Raw genomic sequence first — 27,989 nt, 5'->3', positions numbered from 1 at the left:
CCAGCATTGTTTCTATCACCAAAGCCATATTTTCCAACTCTTAATCCTTCCTCTTTGTTTCCAATTCTTGCATTTCAATCAGTAGTAATTATCAATGCATATTAATTGCATTTTTGATCAATAGCAGACTGAAAAGGTTGTTAGAATTCTTCAATTTCTTCATCATTGGATTTAGAGGTTGGTGAGTACATTAGAATAATAGTGGCATTAACTGATCTCCCTTGTAGGTATGTGGATATTATTTTATCACTGACTGCATTGTTCTTCAAAAGCTCTTGAAATGCTCTTTTTGACAATGAACGTGACATCATTCTTTTTCAATTTGTCATTTCTGGCATAGTAAACCATAAGATTGTCTGATTCAAAATGACCAATACCAGTTTTATCAGCTCACTAATGCCTAGGGTATTGACTTTTGTTGTTGTTAAGTGCTATTGACTTGGTTCTGACCCATAGTGACCCTGTGTAGGGTTTCCAAGGAGCAGATGGTGAGCTTGAACCAAAAACCCTGCAGTTCAAACCAATTTGCAGTCCGGCGCATTAACCCACAATGACACAACAGGACTCTATGTTGATCTTTCAGTGTTCCATTTTGGGTTTTGGGGGGTTTGTTTTCCTATTTTGTTTTGATGACTTCAATGTTTTCCTAGATTCATGCGTTGTACATTCCACATTCCAATTACTAATGGATGCTTTCAGTTGTTTCTTCTCATTTTGATTTGTGCCCCATCAGCAAAGGATAGTCCTGAAAACTTTGCTCCATCCACATCAGTTAAGGTTAATTTTACTTTGAGGAGGCAACTTTCCCCCAGTCATATTTTGAGTTCTTTCCAAAATGATGGGTTCATCTTTGGCTCTATATTAGACAGTGTTTATAAGAATTTTAGTAACTGACCTTTCAAAAGTGGTCTGCCTCTGCTTCTTCTTTACCTTTCTTGGTCTAGAAACTCCACTGAAACCTGTCTAGCATGGATGACTCTGCTGCTATTTAAAATACTGGTGGCATAGCTGTTAGCATCACAGTGACACACAAGCCATCACAGTCCAGCAAATTGGTAGATCATTGGTGGCCTACCATATATGACATGTAACAACAGAAACAAAAAAATTTAAGTGCCACTGAGTTAATTCCAACCCTTAATGACCCCATAGGACAGAGTAGAACTGTTCTTTAGGGTTTCAGAGACTGTAAATATTTATGGGTTTGAGTCACCAACCTTAGTAGCCCAATGCTTAGCCCTCTGTGCCAGCAGGGGTCCTTTGACATGCTGTTATTTTTGTTAAGTGCTGTCAAGTCAGTTCAGACTCATAGCAATCCTGTACAGGGTTTCCAAGGAGTGGCTGGTGGTTTTGAATGGCTGATCTTATGGTTAGCAATCTAGTGCTTATCCTACAGCACCACACCAGGACTCTTCCTTGATATGTGCTTACTAAATGTAGTAATGTTTAATAACTGTTAGTCATTATTTCCTTCTGTCCCAGATCATAAACCAAAATGTTCCATTTTTGGCTAACATCTGAAGAATTCTACTCTTTTTTTTCTTGCCTTCCGGAAAATGACATGGAAGCACTAATGATTAATTTGAGAATGAATACCTCTCTAGCTCCTTGTGTCTCCACTGTCAACAAGACAAACAAGAATGTTACAGGTTAATGTTTTATATTAGCCTGTAACATTCTTATTGTCATATTAGATTCATTGTTTTATCAAGTATACAAACATAATCTTCAACATTTCCTCTGATAAAATGCACACAATTAAATAGTAGAATGCATTCACCATTGATATAGGTAATTATATAACTTATGAATTTTCTTTTCTAATTCTAATATTGTACCTGGCTACGAATCAGGCTGCTAACCTCAGGGTCAGCAGTTGGAAACTACCAGCTGTTCTGCAGGAGAAAGATGAGGCTTTCTGCTCCCATAAAGATTTGCAGCCTCGGAAATCCTGTACAGGGTCACTATGCGTTGGAACCTACTCCACGGCACATAACAACAACAACAACCATGAATTTACCTAATTTTATATCAGTGCCTCATTTTTCTGTCTCCCACATGCCAAAATCCCTTAAAGTGCCATTAATTATCAGAACCAGCCTGTTTGTAGGTGAGAAAAACCTGGGAGACATCCTTGGTATCCATTACTATGTGTTACTAAGGTCAACAGGCTTTCTCTGTCAAAGGAAGATAATGCATATTTTAGACTTTGTAGGCCATTTAGGGAGCTCCTTGGTGGCACAAAAGGTTAGCTGGACTACTAACCAAAAGGTTAGTGGTTGGAATCCTGCTGAGATGCCTAAGAAAAAAAGCCTGCCAATCTGCTTCTGAAAGGGCACGGCCTTGAAACCCCTATGAAGTGCAGTTCTACTCGGGGTTGCCAGGAGCTGGAATCCACTCAAATACTACTTGTTTTGTTTTTTGTAAGTCATTTAGTCTTTGTTGTAACTGCTTAACTCCACAGTTACATGTATCAGAAAAGCAACCATAAACAGAACATAAATTCGTATGTCTATATTCTAATAAAACTTACAAATGTACATGACTGAGTCACAATTTGCCAATGCCTGAGGACACTTGTAGATGTATTGCAGTTGAAGAAGATACAGTCAGGCTGTGTTCAGGTACAGAGGTATTTTCTGAATGGCTTGCTTCCAGAGACTAACCTTTTTGATTATACTTTGGCCTGAGGTAAATATTTTAAAAGACACTTGAACCATATTTTATAATGTAGTTTTATCAGAAACAGAAGCTGAGGGAATAAGGTTACATAAAGTGTCATTTGCTTTCATAACAACTCTCACAGCTGAACATATCAGGAGTTGCACATCCCAAGTGAACCAGAAATTTCTGTGCACTACTCTGGCACTCAACAATGAAAGCTATAAAAGTGTTCATACTCTTTACCAGTATTAAAATTTTTAGAAAATATTCATAGTAATGACCCCAAGGGGAAAAAATCACTGTACCCAAAGATATTTAAAGCAGAAATATTCATTAACATTCAAAATTTAAAATAGGCCAGTTAGGAATGATCCCATGAAGGAAGTCTGCAGAGTCATTTTGTATGGTCATGGTGTGGAGTGTGCTGATCCTTGAAAATGTGCACGTTAAAAGTTGTAATTGAGAAAAGGGCAAACAAAATATGGTTACATGATTTCAATATACATGAACTGTTTCATTCAATATTTAATAAGTATTTATTTAATAAGTTCCGACTAGGAACAAGAGTCCTAGTGTGGCACTCTAGGATAAGCACTGGACTATTAACTGCAAGATTAGAGGTTCAAACCCACCAGTCACTACTTGGAAACCCTATACAAGGACACTATGAGTCAGAACCAACACGACAGCACAAGAAAAAGACCTAGGTCTATTTTTTAATTCATGGAGCCTAGATTCTTGTAGCAGGGAAATAAAAGATATTGAGGATCAGAGGGATTTTAGCAATAACTTTATTTCTATAAAATTACTTATGTAAAAAAGGCTTTCCCCCATTGTTTAATACATTTCTTTCTTTCTTCCTTTCTTTCTTCCTCCCCCCTCCCTTCCTCCCTCCCATTCTTTCTTTCTTTCTTTTTTAGGAGTAGGAATTCCTTTGATAATTGCCTTCAGAAAATACTTACATTAAGTTTGTATTATGAGCCAGGCATTCTCCTAGAATATAAAATAAACTAAATCATCATGCACATTCTGACTCATGGAAATTCTATGTATGTAAAAGTAAAACTGTGCTCCATAAGGTTTTCAACAGCTGATTTTTCAGCAGTAGATCACCAGACCTTTATTCAATGCTCCTGTCTTCTGATTAGCAGTCAAACACATTAACCATTCTCACTACCAGGAACTTTGCATGGAATTTAGTGTAAAACTAAGTTTTAAACATCGCTTTCATTGACTTTGTTGTTGTTGTTGTTGTAATGTGCTGTGGAGTCAGTTCCAACTCATAGAGAGGACCTGTGGTAACATAGTGGTTATGAATTGGGCTGCAAACCTCAAGGTCAGCAGTTTGAAACCACCAGCTGTTCTGCGGGAGAAAGATGGGCTTACTGCTCCCATAAAGATTTACAGCCTCGGGAACCCTGTACAGGGTTGCTATGAGTCAGAACCAACTCCATGGCACATAACCACCACCACCACCACCATGCTACCAGAGCTCCTTGTCATGGAGTTTATATGCCACTTTTATAATAAATAAGTAAAATCTACATTAACTTAACATTTTACATTGGATGATCAATAAGGGTGATTTGAGAAGGTAACTTTTAAGTAAATAATTAAGAAAAATAAATAAGTTAGCTGGCAGTGCAAAGATCTTAGGAAGTTAATTCTGGGCAAGTACAAAGGCCCTGAAGTACAGTGTGTCTGGTGTTTTCAAGAAACATCAAGAAGGCTAGTGGGCTGAAGTATAGTGAGTGAAGGAGAGAGAAGTAGGGAATAAAATCAAAGAGGTAACAGAATGCTAGATCACATCCCTCTTTTGAAATCATTGTGAGAATGTTGGCTTTTAGTCTGAATAATGAGAGGACCTTGGAGAACTTTGAGGTTGACACCAAAAGAAGTCCTGCTCTGTTGAAGTGAGCAAGAGCAAATGTAGGAAGGCATTTGACTGACAATAATAATGATCCAGGTGAAAGAGTATGGTGGTAGTGCTGAGCGTGATAGTAACAGGTCACATTTGGGAGATATTTTTATGTAGTTCAAATAGATTTGCTGATGAACTCCATAAAGAATACAAGAGAAAAACAGGCATCAAGAATGACACAAAGAATGTTGGTTTGTGGTGCTGTAGGATAAGCACTGGTCCACAGTTCAGATTCACCAGCCACTCCTAGGAAACCCTTTGTAGGGTCACTCTATGTTGGAACCAATTCAAAGGCACTTAACAACAACAATTACAAACATAAAGCTGTTGTTAACTGAAATTGGAAAAACTGGCAGGAGAGCAGGTTGTAAGTGATAATGGAAGTTCTGTTTCAAGCATGCTGCATACATTTGAAGGAACTCTGGTAGCATAGTAGTTACGAATTGGGCTGCAAACCGCAAGGTCAGCAGTTCAAAACTACCAGCTGTTCCAGGGGAGAAAGATGAGGCTTTCTGCTCCCATAAAGATTTACAGCCTCAGAAACCCTGTACAGGGTCGCTATGAGTCGGAACCGACTCCATGGCACATAAAACTACAACACAGACATTTGACATGCCTGTTTGCCTTCAAGTAGAAAAATAGAATAGGCAGTTGAATATGAGTCTAAAATTTAGATGAGAAGTCTGGAATAGAGATAATGAAATCATTAACAAAGAATGGGAAATAGGAAAATAAGCTAGTGGGAAAATCCAGACAGAAAAGAGAAGAGGTCCAAAGACTGAGGCCATGTGTATGTCAACAATTTGTAAGTCGGGGAATAACTAGAAAAAAAAAGGACAGGGAAATCATGGGCAGAAAATTGGGAAGAAAAGAAAGCCAATGTGGTATTTTGCCTGCTGAGTGAAGGTTCTCCAAAAAGGAGAGAGGAATCAACTGGACCATATTCTGCTAATGTATCAGCATATGAATACTGAGGAAAAGAATCACTGGATGTAGCACCAAGGGACTTCATCAGTTACAATGAGAAAAGTTTTTTTCAGGGTATTGTGAGACAAAAATAAAATCCTGATGAGAATAAAATCAGGAGATAATGAAAGGAGAAGAACTGGGATCAGTCAGAATCAACACCATTACCTTGGAATTAGTGCATCAGTAAGGAGCTCTGATAGCGTAGTGGTTACGAGTTGGGCAGCTAACCTCAAGGTCAGCAGTTTGAAACTACCAGCCATTCTGCAAGAGAAAGATGAGGGTTTCCAATCCCACAAAGATTTACAGCCTTGGAAATCCTATGTAGGGTCGCTATGAGTCAAAACCAACTCCACAGCACACCACCACCACCACCACCAGTACATCAGTGTTGGTTCAGTAATAGAATTCTTGCCTTCTATGAGGGAGACCCAAGTTTGATTCCCAGCCAATGCAGCTCTAACACAGCCACCACCCATCATTCAGTGGAGGCATGGAGGTTTACATGTTGGTTGTGGGGATGAATAAGTTTCAGTGGAGCTTCCACACTAATGCAAACTAAGAAGACCTAGTGATCTACTTCTGAAAATAGTTATTGTTGTTAAGTGTCGTTGATTTGATGCCAAATCATAGCAATCCTGTATAGGGTTTCCAAGGAGCAACTGGTGAGTTTCAACTGACCTTGTGGTCAAACTAGCTTTACAATCCAGTGCTTTAGCCCATAGCACCACACCAGGACTCTGAAAATTAGCTAATGAAAACTCTGTGGATAACAATGGTCTGATCCCATTGTAGATAGGGTCACCATGAGTTCTAGGCTGACTTGGTGGCTGCTAGCAATTACATGCTGAAGGGAATTATTCAAAAAAGTAAGATGTAATGCTCCAGAGCTGAGAAAGGAGAATAACTGGAGTAACGACCTTGAAAGATAGGATAGGATTTAGTATGAAAGCTCCAACTTATAAGAGTTTCCTAGGAGCAGCAAGTGGCTTAGAACTGCTGGCCTTGTGGTTCGCAGTCTAGTGCTGATCCTATAGCACCACACCAGTGTCTTTAACTTCCTTATGTTTAAGAGCAAGTTTCAGAGTCTCTTCTAACATCCACTTTGGTCTGCCATGGACTCATTTTAACTTTTTTCATCTTCAGTCTGAACTTGTATATGAACAATTGATGGTCTGTTCCACAATTAGCTCTGGACCTTGTTATAGCTGATACTATTGAGGTTCTCCATCCTCTCTTTCCACACTTGTAGTCAATTTGATTCTTGTGTATTCTGTGAGATCTATTTGTATAGTCATTTTTATGTTACTTTAAAAAGGTTTAGCAATGAACGAGTCATTGGTCTTGCAAAATTCTATCATGCAATCTCCAGCATCATTTCTATCACCAGGGTCATATTTTTCAACTATTGGACTTTTCGCTTAGTTTACAACTTTCACATTCCATTCAGTAATTATCAATGTATCTTTATTGCATGTTTGGTCACTTTCAGCCTGAAGAAGTTGGTTGTTGTTTTTGTTAAGTGACATTGAGTTGGTTCCAACCCATAGTTACCCTGAATAGGGTTTCTGAGGAGCGGCTATTGAATTTGAACCACCGACCTTATGGTTCAAAATGACTTTGCAGTCCAGTGCCACACCAGGGCTCTGAAGAAGTTGGTAGAATCCTTCAATTTCTTCATCACTGGTGTTAGTATAGTTGGTAGATTTGAACAATAATGCTATTAACTGGAATGCAATGCCATTCCTCTTCAGTTTGCCATACTGGGCATAATTAACAATATGATTGGTTTTGCTATTACCCAAGGTCAGTCATGGATCTGCCAAATATCATTTTCAATAAGCATTTCATGAGACATAGCAGTAATACAATTCATTGTTCATCCTGGCAAGTCAGTTATCTGTTATCTGAGTTTCACAAAATAATTTGCTTTCCTTTTACCCAGCACCCAACCATCACTGTTACCACCTCTCTAGCTTTTATATGTTCTGTAAAATATTAGACTTTCTCTGGTACTTCTAATCACCAATAAATCATTGTTCCTACAATCTCATAGTTTAAAATAATATCCTTCCCAGATGTCAGAATAGAAAGAACAGTTTAATCAAGACTATTTTACACAAACCATGGCCCATTAAAGAGTTCAGATGCTCCTTCTGTGTTCTAGACATTCATTTGCCATTTGTAAATGGCATTCTGTGTTGCTTTACATAGCTCTTAGAGCCCTGGTGGTAATGTGAATTAGGCATTGGGTTGCTAACCACAAAATCAGTGGTTCACACCCATGAGTAGCTCTGCAGGATAGAGATGAGGCTGTCTGCTCCCAGAAAGATTTATAGTCTTAGAAACACTCTATAAGGTAGCTAAGAGTCAGAATAGATTTAAGGGCAGTGGGTTTGGGTTTGGGTTTGATTTTATAACTCTCAAAAACCATCAGTTCATGGATATCTTTTAATCTAATTCTCTACTGTGGTATTACTAAGTACTGTGAATCCTTTACAAGGGAAAACAAAAATTGGACAGACATAGACTATACTGACAGGTAAATCTGCTCTCAGAGGAAGAAATTAATGTATTTCTCTTCAGAAGGCTGCTTATAGGAGTGGTTAAAACTATGGGTTCTATAATTGAGCAGCCTGGATTCAGATCTAGTTCTGCTACCTCCTAGCTATGTGGCCCTAGTAAAATTATAAACTTTGGTTTATATTTGGTAAGATTATTATGAAACTTCAATTTCTTAAGCATAATACAAGTCTTACAGTGTTTTAATGAGGATTTAATGAGACAATGTGTACAACGTAATACAATATGTGTAAAGTACATAGATCATCCTAAGGCACATAATTGGAGCTCCGTAAATATTAGTATTTGCCTTTTGTTATAAATTGCCCAGAAGTGGCTATATTACTTCTCTGTGTTCTTTCATTGTTGTTGTGTGCGGTGGAGTCAGTTCTGACCCATAGCGACCCTGTACAGGGTTTCTGAGGCTGTAAATCTTTACAGGAGCAGAAAGCCTCATCTTTCTCCCATGGAACAGCTGGTAGTTTTGAACTTCTGACCACGAGATTAGCAACCCAATTCCTAACCACTACGTTACCAGAGCTCCTTTTCTTTAGAATAGTACAAAAGGTGGGTCTCTGATAATTGGTGAGACAAAGCAGGTGTGATAAGAGTTTAACATAGTTTCTCATCACCACAGGAATAGTGTTTTGGGATTTTATTATATGAAATTTCCTTTGTATGTGAAGATCTGGTTGAGGTTCTATGAGAATTATTGTATAATTATTGATTGGTTTTCCTTTATATATATTGCATAAAAGTCAGAAATGTTGAGAAAAAAAAAAAAAAAAAAAACTTGGGAGCCTGAAGAGTAGGGCCGTCTTGATTCTGTTTATCTGTGGGGCAGCCTGATGACCTCCTTGGTTATGATTTACTCCATTATACACTTCTTGTTGTTGTTCTGTGCTGCAAGTTGGTTCCGACTCACCGTGATCCTGTATAGGGTTTCCGAGGAGTGGCTGGTGAGTTTGAGCCACTGACCTTGCAGTTCAAACCAACCTTGAAGTCTAGTGCTTAGCCTATGGTGCCATACCAGAACTCCAAACCCAAACCAAACTTATTGCCATGAAGTTGATTTGGATTCATAATGACCTGCTCCATTGAGTTACGGAGACTGTAATCTTTTTCTTTTTTTAAGAATGGAACTTTATTTTCTCTAAGTTCTAGAGATAACAGTCCCAATCAAGGTCCTCACTGTGGCAGTTTCTCCCTTGTCAGTAACCCCAGGCATTCTTCATTCTTTTGTGCTTCATTGCTGTTGATTGATGTTCATGGGTCTGATGATCTGCCTTTCCATTTATGTGTTTGTATATTTTCTTTCTTTCTTTTTAACTTTTTATTGTAATTTAGGTGAACGTTTACAGAGCAAATTGGTTTCCAACTTAACAAATTGTTCACATTTTAATTCCTGACATTGACTGTAATCTCCACAATGTAACAACACTTATAGTTTTCTCTTGTGTTTACCATTTCCATTCATACTTCTTCCTTATCCCTTCCTGCCTCCTGAGCTTCATCCCTTGGCAAATGCTACTCTTTGATTTCCTTTGGTTGGATGTTAAAGTGAGTTCACTGGTGTTGTTTTTCATCTTATAGACTTGTCTATTGTTTGACTGAAAGTTAAGCCATGAAGGTGATTTGAAGGGTCAAAAGCTGACTGAGGACTGTAGTCTTGGGGGTTCCACAGGTCTCTATCAGACCAGCAAGTCTGGCCTTTTTCTTATCATTATTTTCAGCTTTGTTTCACATTTTTCTCCCACTCCATCCAGGACTTCCTATTGTGATTCCTTTCAGAGCAGTTGGCAGTAGTTGTTGTTGTTGTTGTTGTCAGGTGCCATCAAGTCGGAACCGACTCATAGCGACCCCATGCACAGCAGAACGAAACAATGTCCGATCCTGGGCCAACCTCACTACCGCTGCCACACTTGAGTGCATCAATGATGCCACCTGGCTGATCCATCTCGTTGGGGGTCTTCCTCTTTTTCTCTGACCCTCCACCCTACCCAGCATAACATCCTTCTCCAGCGATTGTTTCCTCCGGACAATATGTCCAAAGTAGGAGAGACGAAGTTTAGCCATCCTGGCCTCCAAGGAGCACTCTGGCTGCACTTCCGTAGTAGGTGGGCACTATTGAGTTCTTCTGGTCTCAGTGTCATGAAGACTAGGGCTCAAGTGGTCCATTAGTACACGTGAAAGACTACCATTCTTATGGAAGCAGATTGTAACTAGTGGGTTTAAATTGCTGATCTTTTGAGCTTCAGTCAAGTGCTTTAACCACTGTGCCACCAGGGCTCCTTCATTGTACTATAAAGGGATTGTACTTTAATACCTTCTGTCTCTATTTTCTGGTCATGATCCTGTGACTCTCCTGCCAATATTTTCTCTAAGAGCTAAAAAGTGTTTGTTTAAATAGTGAGAAATTTAATGTAAGAATAAGCATAAATGGATGAAATATACTCATAGATAAATACAGAAACTAGATCAATCCATTTGTTTAGTTAGCAGAACCTGTTATCTATAAATTATGCCTGTTCTGCATGGATTAAGCTTAACATTTACCAATATTTCAATTACTCAGTTCAAGTACAAGAAAACACCTCTTTTCTGTGGGATTATAATTTGAACCTGTGGAGCAGGATAAGTATCTCAAACTGTGATACCACAAAGGGAAGAGTAGAAGCAAGGTAAGGGCTAAAGTTTCAAAGCCCAGACTCCAAATGCCAAAAGAAGGGAGCAGCCACCATTCCTTAACCACTGCTACATATCCAGAGGGAAGTAAATTTTTGGACACATAGTAAGTACTTCATTTAGGCTGGCTAAATATTGCACTGGTAGCGTAGTGGTTACGAATCGGGCTGCAAATCGCAAGGTCAGCAGTTAGAAACTACCAGCTGCTCTGTGGGAGAAAGAGGAGGCTTTCAGCTCCCGTAAAGATTTATAGCCTCGGAAACCTTGTACAGGGTCGCTATGAGTTGGAACCGACTCCACGGCACATAACAACAACAACAACATTATCATTACATCATAGAACAGTAAAGCAGTAAAGATTTCATTGAACCATTTCTGTGTCATACCTTTATGAACTGAAACACCATTATTGCCTTTTGCTGTGAAAAAGCCTAAGACTGATTGTGATTACATTCTTCTTTTTTTTTTCAGACAACAACTTAATTCTTTATTGAAGACCTATAACATTTTTTATGGAAACCAAAAAAATCTTCATATTTTATGTAAACAGGTAAGTGCTTCAAAGAAATGTAATAAATTTGATTCACAAAAACCAAAATGCTATCAATGTAATGGAAAGTCAGGATAATCAGATTTAGTAAGAGTCCATAATCTTACTAAATCAAATGGTCTAGAAGAAACAGGGGGATCTTGAACTTGATTATGTTTTTAGACTGCATGGCAAAATTACAGTATTGAAATATCTGTGACTTTCTAAGCATTTTTTGGAAGAAGAAAGTGTTTAAGAATAATTTATATGGCATCTGTCCTTTCTATTTTGAAAACAGAGTATGAGTAGCTTATGAACAACAACTCCATTAGAAATGGATCTTAAATATTTCTTTAAAGATGCACCCAGATATGTGTAGAAGGATGTTTATTGTGACATCATTTGCAATGGATAAGATATAAAGATAGAGTTCATCTCTACCAATGGAGTCCAGGTGCGATGCTGTTGAATAAGCAGTGGACTGCTAACCTCAAGGTTGATGGCTCAAATCCACTAGCCACTCCTCAGAAACTCTATATAGGGTAGCTATGAATCAGAACCTACTGGACAGCACTTTGCAATAACAAGAACAATGGAAAAGTGTTCAAATAAGTCAAGCTATATTTACAATGAGGAGTTCAATTTGAATATTAAAACGAGTGAGTTAGATTTCATTGAATGTATACTATGTCATAATAATAAAATTTTAAAACTTTTAAAGAAAAATTTTAAGAAATGCTCAGAAGCAAGAAAGTATTTTTAGGGAAGTAAAACAGTCTCCACCACTTGACTATGTGTTTTTCATATTATAATAGCTTGTGAAAGTTGAACAATGAATAAAGAAGACACTATAAGAATTGATGCATTTGACTTATGGTGTTGGAGGAGAATGAGGAACTTGTACATAGACAAAGAGGCAGCTCTTCGATCAGAAGAAGGGAACACTGAATGGTTTAAAATTGGAAAGGTGTGCACCAAGGTCGTGTTCTTTCTGAAAACTATGCCAGATTTTCATTTAAATGCCAGCAAGATCACCCATAGTGGACAGAGTTCAGCTGAGCTCCAGATTAAGACAGATTAGGAAGAAGAGACAGACTACTTCCAAGTATTTAGTCACTGAAAACTGTTGAATAGCAGTGGAACACTGTCAGAAAGCACCAGAATATTGAATACTGAAACATTATGAATAGCACCAGAAAAATGTTAAATACCATGCTGGAAGATGAGCTCCTCGGGTTGGAAGACACTCAATATAAGACTAGTAAGAGCTGCCTCCTCAAAAGTGTTGACCAAGCTTTCAGAACCTTCATTTGCTGATGAGTCACAACTCAAAATGAGAGGAAACCGCTGTAAATATCCATTTATAATCAAAACATAGAATGTACGAAGTATGAATTTAGGAAAAGTGGAAGTTGTCAGAAATGAAATGGAATGCATAAACATCAATATCCAAGGCATTGCTGTTGTTAGGTGCCTTTGAGTCTGCATCAACTCACAGTGACCTTAGGCACAACAGAACAAAACACTGCCCTGTCCTGTGCCAAGCTCAAAATCATTGTGATGTTTGAGCCAATTGCTGCTACCACTGTGCCAATCCATCTCATTGAGGGTCTTCCTCTTTTTCGCTCCACTTAACCCTCCACTTAACCAACCATGATGTCCTTACCAGGAAATGGCCACACCTGAGAATATGTCTGAAATATTAGAGATGAAGTCTGGCCTTCCTGGCTTCTAAGGAGCATTTTGACTGTACTTCTTCCAACACAGATGTGTTTGTTCTTTTAACAGTCCATGTTTTTGTTGTTAGGTGCCATCAAGTTGGTACCAACTCATAGAGACTTTGTGCACAACAGAAAGAAACACTGCTCCATCCTGGGCCAACCTCACAATTGTTGCTACGCTTGAGCCCATCGTCACTGCCTCTGTGCCAATCCGTTTAATTGGAGGGCTTCCTTTTTCAGTCTGACCCTCCACTTTACCAAATATGATATCCTTCTCCAGTGACTAGTTCCTTCTGATTATATTTCCAAAGTATGAGAGATAAAGTCTGGACATCCTGGCTTCTAAGGAACATTCTGGATGAACTTCTTCCAATTCAGTTCTGTTTGTTCTTTTGACAGTCTATGTTACTTTCAATATTCTTCTCCAACAGCAAAACTCAAATGTATCAATTCTTCTACAGATTTTCTTATTCATTGTCCATCAGATTTGCCTTATGCAATACATCGTTTGATTTCTTGGCTGCTGCTTCCATGAATGTTCATGGTTGATCTGACCAAAATGAAGTCTGACAATTTCAATCTTTTCTCCATATATATGGATGTTGTTTATTGGTACAGTGATAAGGATTTTTGTTTTCTTTACATTGAGATGTAACCCATATGGAAGGCTTTGATCTTCATTAGTAAGCATTCTAATTCCTCTTCACTTTCAGAAAGCAAGGTTGTATCATCTGCATATCACAGGTTATTAACGAGTCTTCGTCCAATCCTGATGCCATGTTTTCTTCATATAATTCAATCTTTCAGATTATTTGTTTAGCATACAGATTGAATAAGTATGGTGAAAGAACACAACCTTGGTGCACACCTTTCCAATTTTAAACCATTCAGTGTTCCCTTCTTCTAATCGAAGAGCTGCCTCTTTGTCTATGTACAAGTTCCTCATTCTCCTCCAACACCATAAGTCAAATGCATCAATTCTTATAGTGTCTTCTTTATTCATTGTTCAACTTTCACATGCATATGAGGTTATTGAAAATGCCATGGCTTGGTTCAGGCACACTTTAGTCCTCAAACTAACATCTTTGCTCTTGAACACTTTAAAGAGGTATTGTGCAGCAGATTTTCCCAATGCAATATGTCATTTGATTTATTGACAGCTACTTCCATGAGTATTGATGGTTGATCTGAGCAAATGAAGTCTTTGACAATTTCAATCTTTTCATCAGTGTTTTAAATTCTCTTCATTTTCAGCAAGGTTATATCATCTGTATATCGCAGGTTGTTAATGAGTCTTCCTGATGCCGTGTTTTCCTTCATATAATTCAGCATCTCAGATTATTTGCTCAGCATAAGATTGAATAACTATGGTGAAAGAATACAACCCTGGCTCATACCTTTACTTATTTTAAATCATTCTGTGTTCTCTTGTTCTGTTCAAACAACTGCCTCTTGATCTATGTACAGGTTCCTCATAAACACAATTAAGTGTTATGGAATGCACACACTTTGCAATGTTATCTACAGTTGGTCATGATCCACACAATCGAAAGCCTTTGTGTAGTCAATAAAGCACAGATACATATATCTCTCTTGTATTCTCTGCTTTAAGCCAAGATCCACCTAACATCAGCAATGATATCCTTCATTCCATGTCCTCTTAATCTGGCTTGAACCTCTGGCACATTCCTGTCAATGTGCTGCTCCAGCCATTTTTTAAATTATAGTGGCAGCAACAATGGGCTCAAATGTAGAAACAAGTATGAGGAGAGCACATGACAGGCAATGTTTTTTGTGGCTCAAGCATTCCAGGGAGACTTGGCAGCTTGAATAAAGGTCCTGTGCCTAGCCAACGTACTCAGGCACAGCAGAGAGGAAAGTGTGGCAGGAACCAGGTGAAAATGAGAAAGTGGTAGATGGTGAAGTCAGAGAAAAACCGAGACAGGGAAGGGACCAAACCATGCAGGGCATGAACACCATTTTAAAGATTTGGACTTGCAAGGTTGGAAGGTTTTGAGTAGAAACTGGGGAAGAAGGAGTGGAAAACACAATAAGCAAGGTAAGCATGAGCTTACCTGTGCTTACTTACTAATCTGTAATGAACCATTTTACAAAAGTTTCAAAAACATGTGAAACTCTTCACTAAGGACTAGTACATAAGCCTTGCATACTGGGTATTCCATCTTTGTGAGGAAGTTTAAATTTGAAAAGATCCCGTAGAAAGGTGCTCTGGGATTGGAGAGAGACAGATGCCAGTCATACCAGAGAATCCGACATGGTAAAAATAATGTGAAATTGTTTGCTATGCTACTGAGTAAGTACAAGTAAGCCCACTCATATCTTGATTGTTGGGTTATCCTACACAGCATTACAAGAGAGAGATAAGACTTTCTGCTCCCATAAAGATGTACAGCCTAAGAAACAGGGTAGCTAAGAGTCGGGACCAACTCCACAGCATATAACCACCACCACCACCACACAGCATTAGACCTCAAAGTAGTATGAATCACAAGGTCAGTGGTTCAAACTTAACAGCTACTCCTCATAAATCCTATACTGGGTCACTATGAGTTGAAATAGAATCAACGGGACTGAGCAACAACAATAACACACTAAGTGAAATAGTCTAGTTTACATTTTAAAAGGACTGCTGTTGTTGTTATGTGCCGTGGAGTCGGTTCCGACTCATAGTGATCCTGTACAGGGTTTCTGAGGCCATAAATCTTTACGGGAACAGAAAGCCTCATCTTTCTCCAGCGGAACAGCTGGTAGTTTCGAATTGCTGGACTTGAGGTTCGCAGCCCGATTCGTAACCACTGTGCTACTAAAGCTCCTTAAAAGGACTGCTGTAGCTTCTGTAAATATCTCATAAAAGGGCAAAAAAGAATGAGGTAGACCAGATAGAAGACCATTGCAGTACTCCAAATAAACAATAACAGCAATTTATAATGGTTGGGAATGTGGCCAGATTATAGATCTATTTTGAAGAAAGAGCTAACAGGATTTGATGATGAACTGGATGTTGGGTATGAAAGAAAGATTAAGGGTGGCTTTAAAATTCTTGGCCTGAGAAACCGAAGGATGAAAGCGCTGTTTGTCCAGAAGGAAGACTGGGAGGGGAAAATATTTATGGGGAAAAGATGGAGTGTTCAATTAGGAACCTGTTAAGTTTGCTGCTGACTAGGCAGTTTAAGGAGCCCTGGTAGTATAGTAGATTGTGAGCTGGACTACTAATTCCAAGGTCAGTAGTTTGAAGCTACTAATCGCTCAGTGGGAGAAAGGTGAGAATTTCTGGTCCCATAAAGATTTATGGGCTCAGAAACCCTATACAGGGTCACTATGAGTTGGAACTGACTCGGTGGCACACAACTACAACTGCCACCATCAGGCAGCTTGATAGCTGGAGTTCAAGGGAGAACTATGGGCTGGAGATAAAATTATGGGAACTATTGGTTTGGAGCTTTGATAGGGTAGTGGTTATGAATCAGGCTGTGAGCCTCTAGGTCAACAGTTCAAAATTACCAGCTGTTCCGTGGGAGAAAGATGAGGTTTTCTGCTCCCATAATGATTTACAGCCTCGGAAATCCTGTACAGGGTCGCTTTGAGTCAGAACCAACTCCATGGCACACAGCCACCACCACCACTGGTTTGAAGATTGTTATTTGTAACAACTGTTATTTATTGGTTCAGAATCCCTGGGTAATGGAAAAGATTAACACCCTCAGCTGCTAACCAAAATATTGTAGATTAGATCAAGTCCACCTAGAAGCATTTTAGAAGAAATGCCTGGTGATCACCTTCCAAAGAGATCAGCTATTGAAAGCTCTGTAGAGCACAGTTCTGCTTGGGCATTCACAGGGCCTTCATGGGTAAGAGCAACAGATTTTAAAACTAGTTGAGATCAACAATACTGACATAGATCTAAAAGAAATCCACTAATTGAGACAATGATTATATATTACATAAATATAAATAAGTATTCTGGGAAATTTTATTTAGTTGATGTATAATGAGATGTTCTCTGATTTTAGCAAATATTCTGTTATGCACTACATGAAAAAAAAAATCTGCAAATAATAGGACTATTTCTCCTTGAACACAAGAATTAGATAATCTGAGGAGAGCAGTTATTCTATGAGTTTTATGCAAAGGATTAATTGTCTCTTGTTATGCAAAGAAGGGGAGTCCTGTAGGGCTATAGGATAATCATCAGACTGCTGACTACAAGGTTAGTGGTTCAAACCCACGAGCCACCCCTCAGAAACTCTGGAGAGGGTCACTATGAGTCAGAACCAACTTGACAGCACTTAACAACAACAACATACCAAGAGGAGCCATGGTGGCACTGTAAAGTAAGCACTGGATTGCTAACTGCAAGGTCAGAAGCCCAAACCCAACAGTTAGTTGTTTTGCCAGAGAAAGATGAGGCTGTCTACTCTTATAAAGATTTACCATCTCAGAAACTCCAAATAGGGAATGGGACTCAAAAGTCATGGGTTGGGTTTGGTTTTATGCAAAGAAAGGATGCTGTAAGTCCATCATTCAACCTCAGAATCTGTATCCTGCAGTGCCATTTTAAAGATCACATTATATTTACTTATTAGAATTGCCTGACTGGTAGCCTGATCCCTCGGTAATCTGAGATGCAAACACAAAAATGGGAAAAAGCAAAATTTTGTTTTAAAAGTGATTTCAAAGTAGACTTATCATCCAGAAAAATAATTATAACATTTATTCAGCATTAATTGAATACCAAATCCAAAGAATTAGGAACCATCAGAATGTCCATTTTTCAGAAGAGGAAGCTCAGGCTTAAAGACATTAAGCAATTTGTCACACCAACAGGAAGTGGCAGAGCCAGCGTTTGCACATAGGTCTATCTGACTCCAGAACCTGACATTTTATCATAATGCTCTTAAATTCGAATTGAATCATGTTTATGTTGTTTAATAATTGATTTTTCACAACAGAAGTTAGGTTTGGGTATTTGGAATACAATTCTTCATTGTTTCTACATTTTACAAATTTCCTATAATGACACATTACTTTAACAGCAAATGTTTAAAATAGAAAGCAAAAAAGACTGGAAAAAAAATTCTTTGGGAATATGTCTTGTTCTATTATTGCTTTCTATCTAAAGTGTAAGTAAGTGTTCAATCATTTTTTTGTATTGTTTTTCCCCTTTTTGCTAGAATAATTTTAATTAAAAGAAGTCCTTCAAATTCTAAAAAACACATTTCTAAAATGTTTGTATTTTACAATATGTTTTCATACAAATTATTTGTTCTGCATAACTTAACTTAATTTTTTCCTGTTCAGAACAAACGAGGAACCGTCCATTGAGTTTCTCAATAGCTTCTTGCAAAAATTTCTAATTTTGTACAGTTTTTATGTCTCCTATAGCTTAAAATTAAACAGAATTAGAAAAATTAAACATTCCTTTAGTTGGCGAATCGTAGTTAACAAAGCATTTTAGCATATTATGTCCCGTAGTTTGTTACCATTAGGACTTAAGATTGTTTTAAAAAAATATAATTGTTTTATAGATACATTTAGAAGCCAAACAATTCCTTCTGGGGCTTATAAAGATTCTATTAAAATGGCTTAAAGATTTAACTTCTATATCTTCACTCACTGAAGACATTTACCTTCTATTAATAACACAAAAACAATATTTGGGGTTTCTTCCCTAGACTGAAGATGGCCAACTTATTGTTGAAGGAATGCTGGACATATTCTGGGGAGTAAAACGGCCTATACAGCTGAAAATACAAGATGAGAAACAAATCCCTTCTTTTACTACAATGAAGTCACCAGATATTTTTTCCTGCAAAGGGTAAGCTATCTCTGACATTTTAATTTCCTGTAAAAATTATCTTAATATCAAGTTTTTGATTTGTACTCTTAAAAATGAGAGGCCTACCAAATTTCTTAAACACAATTTCATTTAATCCTCAAGCATATCTGTATGGTAGGCATTCAGAGACCAGGGGTCTGAGAGATTAGTAAACGTCTAGTGCAATGTACCAAATTATTATGCAAAAAAACTAGAACTGAACTTCAGAATTACAAGCCCCAAAGCTTCTGTTCACAACCTTTCTGTTGAGTTGCTTTTCTTCTGGAAGACTTCAATCTCTTAACTAAAAAGGTAAAGGTAAAGTTTTAGTGGTTACGAATCGGGCTGCGAACCTTAAGGTCAGCGGTTTGAAACTACCAGCCGCTCCGCGGGAGAAAGATGAGGCTTTCTACTCCCGTAAAGATTTACACCCTCGGAAACCATGAACAGGGTCGCTATGGGTCGGACCCGACTCGATGGCACTTAACAACAACAACAACAACAACCAGAAAAAGGGGACTTCTGGTGTGTGGCGCTATAGGATCAGCACTGGACTGCAAACCACAAGGTTGGCAGTTCAAACCCATCAGCTTGCTCCTTGGAGACACTATGCAGGATTGCTATGAGTCAGAACTGACTCAACAGCATTTAACAACAGCAACCATGTGCAGAAGAAAGAAGAGTAGTGAGAATTGAAGAGGCTCAGAATCAATTATCCCAATGGACAAATGGAACATGATTCTGAGACCAGAAGAATTTGATGGTACCACTACCAACTTCTCAGAAAGGGATCACATTACAATGTCCCTGATATAGCAGCAGAATATGTGGAACACTCCTAAAAATTATTAAGAAAAAAAGAAAAAGACCGGGCTTGCTGGTCAGAAACAGGCTGAAAGAATAGCCCTCAACCACCATTTAGGTCTTGAAAGGAATCCATTCTAGTGGCCCAACTTTCAGTCCAGCAGTAGACAGGTATGTGGGGTGGACAACAATGGAATGGTCAATCATTCAAATGGAATGGTTAGTGATTCAAAAACAAAAGGACAACGTTTACCTGAGGACAAAGTTAAGAAAGGACGGGATGGTAGGTGGAATGGAAATAGAAATCACGAGGAGGAAGGATAACCGTTGTTGCATGGAGGGGATTGCAATCATTGAGGTGAAACAAAGTGCTTGATTTATTGAATGTAAAACTGATGATCGTGTTTGTAAACCTTTACTCAATTCACAATAAAAGATTTTTAAAAAGTGATATACAAAAAGTATTCACTTAGTACAGACTAACGGAGTCAGAAAAGTCTTTCCTGAGGTGTTAACCAGATGCAAGTCAAATCAGTGTGGAGAAGTGGGTAGACTTCTAGGCAGAGAGTCATAAAGGTAGGGAATTACAAAATTTTTGGTATTGCCTAAGCACAATCTATGAGAAACATTATGATTTGGCAAGGTTCAAATGATGGTGCTTTCTCCAAAAGAAAAATAGAACTCATATCAGGGTACTATCTGGTTTTCTTCGGTTGTGGGCAAAGATTAAACTGGCAATGGTTTTGGCAGTTCTCTTTCCATCCTCTCCCCTGCTACTCAGATCCACCTAGTCATTGATATGACAATGGTGATAAGAAAATGGTGATAGGACAATGGTGGTATTAGAAGAAAGACTGGTATGCAAGGGAGATGAGTTGGAAAGTCAAAGACTAAAAGGAAGGAGGGAAGGAAGAGAACAAGAAAGGAATGAATAAAGAGATGAAGAACAAAGAAGAAAAATGGTTATAAGTACGATTCTTACCAGAAATATTTATGAATTGCCCTGAAAATTATAGCAGTAATAAAAATAATCATCTTAACTTGCATAATCAAAGTACAGTTGTATAAAACCACATGGGGATATTTTTTTTTAACTTCACATGTATTTTATCATGCCCTGTTAAAAAGGACCAAGAGAATTCGATTATTGTTGTTGTTATGTGCCGTCAAGTCGGTTCTGACCCACAGCAACCCTGTATAGGGTTTCCAAGGAGTGGCTGGTGAGCTTGAACCCCCTACCTTAAAGTTCAAATGACTTTGCAGTCTGGCACATTAACCCACAGCACCACACCAGGACTCCTAGAGAATCAGATTGTTGTTGTTGAGTCGGTACTGACTCATAGCGACCTTATACATAACAGAACGAAGCACTGCCCAGTCCTGGGACAACCTAACAATTGTTGCCACACTTGAGCCCATTGAGACTGCCTTTTTGCCGATCCTTCTTGCTGGGGGTCTTCCTCTTTTTCTCTGACCCTCCACCTTACCAAACATGATATCCTTCTCCAGCGACTGATCCCTCCTGACAATATGTTCGAAGTATGAGAGATGAAGTTTGGCCATCTTGACCTTCAAGGAGCACTCTGGCTGCACTTCTTCCAACACAGATCTATTAGCTCTTTTGGCAGCCCATGGCACTTTCAATATTCTCCTCCAACACCATAACTCAAATGCATCAATTATTCTACATTCTTCCTTATTCACTGTCCAGTGTTTGCATGCATATGAGGTTATTGAAAATACCATGGCTTGGGTCAGGTGCACCTTAGTCCTCAAGCTGACATCTTTGCTCTTCAACACTTTAAAAAGGTCTTATGCAGCAGAATCAGATTAGTGGAACATATTTAAATCTCCCTTCAAGAAAGTAAAATCCTTGGGTGATACAAAGGACTAATGTACTCCAATACTAACCAAAATGTTAGAGGTTCAAATCTACCCAGAGGTACCTCAAAAGAAAGACATGGTGATCTACTTGGGAAAAATCTGTCATTGGAAACCTTACTCTGACACATAGGGTTGCACAAGTCAGAGCTGACTTAAGGTAAATAGTGATATATACACAACCCTGGAACAACAATGTTCTGTGGGTAGATAAATGTCTAGAGACACAGGCTGAATGGGGAGGAAGAGTAAGGCATATATGAATATATATATATGTACATAGATAGATAGATTGCACAAGTATATACGAATTTGAAAGAAGATATTGGTTCATGGGTATTTATCTTTCCTGCAAACACAACTATGAATGTGGTGGAGCATACAGGGGGCAAACAGATGAAAACTTCTTAGATATTATCAAACATCTTAAGACAATGAACTTAAGATGTTTAGCCCTTTCATACTTCCCTGTGTCTTCACCTGTCTTCATCATTATTCTACCAACCTCCCTCTGCTTGTACATTGTCCTCCCCTGCTAGTATATTGCCCTCCCCATCACCCAAGGTCAGCGGTTCGAAACTACCAGCCGCTCCGCGGGAGAAAGATGAGGCTTTCTACTCCTGTAAAGATTTACACCCTCGGAAACCCTGTACAGGGTCGCTATGGGTCGGAACCGACTCGACGGCACTTAACAACAACAACATCACCCAAGTTAGCATTTGTCTACCTTCTAGCGAGTGCATTACTCTCCGTTCCCTCCTACCCCTGGTAACCATCAAAGAATATTTCTTTTAGTATGAAAAACTTTTCTTGAGCGTTTACTATAGTGGTTTGATACATTTGTCCTGACTAATTTCACTCAGTATAATGTCCTCCAAGTTCATCTACATTATGAGGTATTTCACAGATTCATCAGTATTCTTCAATATTGCACAAAGTATTCCATTGTGTGTATGTACCAAAGTATGTTTATCTATTCTTCCACTGATGGGAATTTAGGCTGTCTCCATCTACTTGCTATTGTGAATAATGATGCGATGAACATTGGTGTGCCTATATCTACTCATGTGCTGCCTCTTATGTCAAATAGAGAGATTGCTGGGTCATAAGGTATTTCTATTTCTAACTTTCTAAGGAAGTGCAATATCATTTTATACAGATGTTACATCATTTTACAGTCCCACTAGCAATGTTAGAGGGTTCCAGTCTCTCCACACCCTTGCCAGCATTTGTTGCTTTCTGTTTTTATTGAACTTTGCCATTAATGCTGGTGTGAGATGACATCTCATTGTTGTTTTGAATTACATCTCTCCAATTGCTAATGATCGTGAACATTTTTCATATGCTCATTGGCTGCCTGAATGTCTTCCTTAGTGAAGTGTCTGTTCATGTCCGGTCCCCATTTTTCAATTGGATTGTCTTTTTCTTATAGAGTTGTTGTAATTTTCTATATTAAAATTTTAGTGATTGGTCCCTTGTCTGATATGTTGTTGCAAAAAAAAATTTTTTCCCAGAATGTGACCTCCATTTTTACTTTTTCAGTGAAAATCTTTTGATGCTTGTAAGTCCCTGATTTTTAGGAGGTCCCAGTCATCTATTTTGTTTTCTACTGTCTTTATTTATGTTTGATAGTGCATTTATGTCATGTATTTGAGCCCCTAAGTTTACCCTACTTTTTCATTGATGATCTTTATAGTTTTAGGTTTTACATTTAGGTCTTTAATCCACATTGAGTTTGTTTTTGTGTATGGTGCAAGGCATGGGTCTTGTTTATATATAAATTTTGGAGCATGTAGTAAACTGTATAGTTATTCATCTGTTTTCTCCTCTGGATAGTAAAGGGCATGCCTTATTCATCTTTGTGTCCAGTCTACCTGGCATAGAAAGGGGGCTCAGAATTAATATTGAGCCTCAGAAGCCTGAGGCTAAGTAAACTTTTGTTAGTTATGAGAACTTTGTCCCTCTCTCTAACACTTCCCACTAGTCCTTTGCCCAAGTTAAGGATTGCCAATGTGCATAAAGTCAAGTGCTTGCAGAAGAGCAGAAGGGAAGCTGTGGTCTTAGGCAGTCTAATCATGGCCCACATCTCTCACTTCAGGTTCTAGATTATTAATGGTTATCATGTAAAAGGAAAGTATTACTCATGGGCCCTGCTTTTAGAACATTGTATATCAATCTTCATATTATCAAACAACTCACTGAAAATTTCTCTGAACAGCAAGTTCTGGCTGATGCATTTTAAATATTTAATTCATGAAAACTTGGTAAGTGAAGCAAGATGCCAAGGGAGTGAAGTAGGGCACTGGCACATTAAACCATTATTATATTAGGGTCACTATGAGTCAGGAGTCCTGGTATGGCGCTGTAGGTTAATGTGCAGGACTGAAAAGTTGATTGAACTGTAAGGTCAGCAGTTCAAGCTCACCAGCCGCTCCTCGGAAACCCTATACAGAGTTACTATGGGTCAGAACCAACTTTAAGGCACTTAACAACAACACATGAGTCAGAATCAACTCAATGGCACTAACAATAATAACAACAATATTTGAATGTTTATCCAAGTTATGTTTTAATTGTCTCAAATTCTAAAGACTTGTCTGTACAAATTCTGATATTATGGATGAGTTTCAAGAGCTCAGGTGGACAAAATAATATAGGTGCCTGTCTATAGACTGCATCAGATTGTAAAATAATGTCTGTATAAAGAATCTTTGAAAGAATCCATTGGGATTCCCTGTGCGATGTAAATGGTTGTTATGCTTGACTAGCAAAAGTTTGGAGACGCCAGTTCACCCAGAGGCACCTTAGAAGAAAGGTCTAGTGATTTATTTTTTACCAATCAGCCACTGCAACCCCTGAGGAACACATTTCTACTCTAACACACATAGGGTCACTTGACTCAAAGTCAATTCAATGGCAAATTGTTTGGTTTGAATAGAATCCATTGTCTTTTTTCATATTTTCCAAACCAATTCTCTATAATAGACAGGAATTATATCTTTTGCTTTAAACTGAGAAAAGACCTACATAGAAAACACCATCAATTTGCTCTTTACTACAGTAACAAGACTTACTGAGGAAACATCTGAGTGCATACTTACAGTGTATCAGAAACTTCTGGAGAGTAAGAATTGGTAGAAAAAACCTCCACTCTTCATATACACACATACTCACATGCATGCACAAGAGTAAGCTTAGATTCAGTCCCAATTAGCCACATACTAGTCTGGTAGCGTAGTGGTTATGAATCAGGCTGCAAACCGCAAAGTCAGCAGTTCAAAACTACCAGCTGCTCCACGGGAGAAAGATGAGGTGTTCTGCTCCCATAAAGATTAACAGCCTCAGAAACCCTGTGCAGGGTCGCTATGAGTCAGAACCGACTCCATGGCACATAACAACAACAACAACAAGTATACCAAATAATGAACCCTCATAGCATAGTGGATTATGAGTTGGGTTGCTAACCTCAAGGTCAACAGTTTGAAACCATGGGTGAAAGATGAGGTTTTCTGCTTTCATAAAGATTTACAGCCTCGGATACCCTATCCAGTGTTCACTATGAGTCAGAGTTGACGCCACAGCACACAACCACCACTGTCAGTATGCCAAATGCATCCAGGTGTCCATTATTAATCTAATGGAAGAAAGGTGCCAAAAGTAATTTGGAATGACTTTTCCCTGGCCTCTGGTTCTCTAATAAGGTGATTATTCACCTAGAGGACTGTTCTTTGTTTTAACCCATTTCTCAGCATCTCCATTCTGCTTTCCACCCTTAAGATTACATTAATTTACATTCCAAGTTTCAAATTCCATTGTGTAAAGACATTGACTATTACCTCACTGTATAAAACTCTCGTCTTGAGTTCCCCTTCCCACACTGAGTTTCCATGGACAGAACTTCCAGCTGTGTTCTCACAGGACTAGCGATTGTATATTTCCAGTGGGTGGGCATGGAATAAAGGTGTAGAGGTTATGTGCTCAGCTCCAGGAAAGGCTATTAGGTCATCATTTGAGAGACGCATCCATCTTGTCTTGCTAGTTTGCTTAAATTGGGTTTGAAATGAGTCATACACTCAAAGTGTCAGCTTAATGGAAGTGCTATAGGCTTAAACAGAAATGTTTGTTTAAGCTGTGGGCACGTGTAATGCTTTATGGAAGTTGCCTAAGGACAGTACTTTGATCTCTCATATATATTCCAAATAGTGTCTTTTAGAAAATTTTTATTAGGAAAAAAAAAAAGAAATAGTTTCATTGTGGTAATGTTTGCTTGCATCATTTTCATTTCATTTCTTAAGGTCTTTTCAAATTCAGCTTTGGCACACTTTGGACAAGAAATGGCAAAATGACATAAAGAGTCAAAATTGGACAGGTGTACACTTACAATATGTCAGTAGTGTGGTTTCTTACAAGAGTGGTAAACAAATGACTGCTTTCTCTTTTGTCTACCAAGTATATAACTCCTTTGTAGTTTTCAAGTCTTTAGAAAACTTCCCCACTGTTTAAATTTGCAAATGGTATAAATCCTGAAGTTTGGTCAGAGCAATGCAAATATTCAGGTATTAACTATTTGATAGCACATAAAGTTCTCACCAGTTTTCTTTTGAAAATTCTGAGTTGTTGTTGTTGTTGTTGTTGCTGTTAGGTAGTGACTTACAGTGACCCTAAGCACAACAGAATGAAACACAACCCTAGCTTGGGCCATCCTCACAATGGTTGCCCATCACCTCCTCCACTGTGCCAATCCATCTCGTTGGGGGTCTTCCTCTTTTTCTCTGACCCTTTTTTACCAAACATGATATTCTTCTCCAGTGACTGGTCCCTCGTGATAATATATTCAGAGTATGAGAGACGAAGTCTGGTCATCCTGGCTCCCAAGTAGCTTTCTGGCGCTACTGTTTTCAACATAGATTGGTTTGTTCTTTTGACAGTCCATGGTACTTTTAATATTCTCCTCCAACACCATAACTCAAATGCATCAGTTCTTCTGTGGTCTTCCTCATTCACTGTCCTGAGTAATAGTCCTCAAGTCTAATCAAATGTACAATTGATGTGGTGGCACCTTGAATTATATAAAACCAGGCCTAGAAACTGGTGTTTTCTGCTATACATGGTAAGAAGGAAATGCTACCTAACACTGCATATATTAAGTCATGTGTGTCTTGTCTTTGTGTGGTGGAAAGGTGTGAAGGCTGCCAGGGTCATCAAGAATTTATATAGTCCATCACTGGTCTGGCATTCTTGGGAATGGGCATGTTCCACCGCATGAACTATCAGATAGCTTTGCCTTTTTACTTTCTGCTTTTCATTGATATTCTCTCTTTTCCATTGCTAATTCTCCTCTGATAATTTTATCTTCCGTCTTTTGTTTATTAATCTAGAGACTGAAGAAAATGAGACAATAATAAAGGAATATATAACAGAATAAGAATAACTAGATTCTGTTTCAGAATGTGAATAAGTCTCTTAAATTCATGGATTTTATAACATTTGTTTTGATTGCCTGTATATAGGATGGAGTCCTGGTGTGGTGCTGTGGGTTAATGTGCTGGACTGCAAAGTCAGTTTGAAACACAAGGTCAGGAGTTCAAAATCACCAGCCACTCCTCAGAAACCCTATACGGTGTCACTATGGGTCAGAACTGACTTGATGGCACTTAAGAACAACAACAACAATATATAGGATAGTAGAGGTTGCTGGAAAATTAGTTAGCAAATATAATAGGATTTCCTTATCTACCTCATATGGTCATTGTGAAGCCTAAATGATATACTAGGTGTAAAGAAAAAAAAAAAAGTTCAAAAGAAGTCAAATGTCAAGGGAAAAACCAATTATGTTTATTCATATTCACCACAACTAGTATTAAAAAGAATTTTTGTTCCTAAAAACAACAAATTGGAGAAAAGATCCTTAGGACAGTTAAGCTTGATTCCATAAATTGTAGTATATATTTACCTAACAGGATCAGGAATGCCTTAGTTTTCTAATCATTCCTGACCCATCATGAAACAGATGCAGGTGATGAAAATGATGATGATGAGGATGATCATGATAATTTTAAGCATATATTGAGTGATTACTATGTGATGGTCATTGTTTTATGAGTTTTACACACATTAACTCATTTAATCATAACAACTCTATCCGATCTTGTACAAACATCATCTCCATTTTACAGCTGAGGACACTGAGGCACGGAGAAGAAAAGCAATTTGTGTAAAGCCAATAGATACTGTCTGGCCAGGGCCATAATTAATTAAGGAATTAAAATGAAGAAATTGAGACATATTAATCGAGGAATTGAAATAAAGAAATGAGACACGGGGGAACCTGCGCGTGAAGAATTCATTGTCTTTGCAAAGCAACAATGAAATACTTTCTTTTCTTTTTCTTTTTCTTGCTTTCTTTCTTCCTCTCTTTGG

At 38.3% G+C, this 27,989-nt stretch overlaps 1 protein-coding gene across 1 annotated transcript in view; it reads left to right on the top strand.

The window, feature by feature from the left end:
* Positions 1-27,989, top strand: part of RASSF6 (Ras association (RalGDS/AF-6) domain family member 6) — a 110,022-nt gene that overhangs the window by 70,696 nt on the left and 11,337 nt on the right. Inside the window, exons 4-6 of the mRNA XM_006871589.1 lie at positions 11,270-11,340; positions 14,965-14,972; positions 18,742-18,884. Coding sequence (XP_006871651.1) covers positions 11,270-11,340; positions 14,965-14,972; positions 18,742-18,884 — 222 coding nt within the window. The remainder of the gene's footprint in view (positions 1-11,269; positions 11,341-14,964; positions 14,973-18,741; positions 18,885-27,989) is intronic.

This window comes from Chrysochloris asiatica, unplaced genomic scaffold (genome assembly GCF_000296735.1).
Source record: "Chrysochloris asiatica unplaced genomic scaffold, ChrAsi1.0 scaffold00169, whole genome shotgun sequence".
NCBI lineage: Eukaryota > Metazoa > Chordata > Mammalia > Afrosoricida > Chrysochloridae > Chrysochloris > Chrysochloris asiatica.
This window is presented reverse-complemented; position numbering and strand designations above follow the sequence as displayed.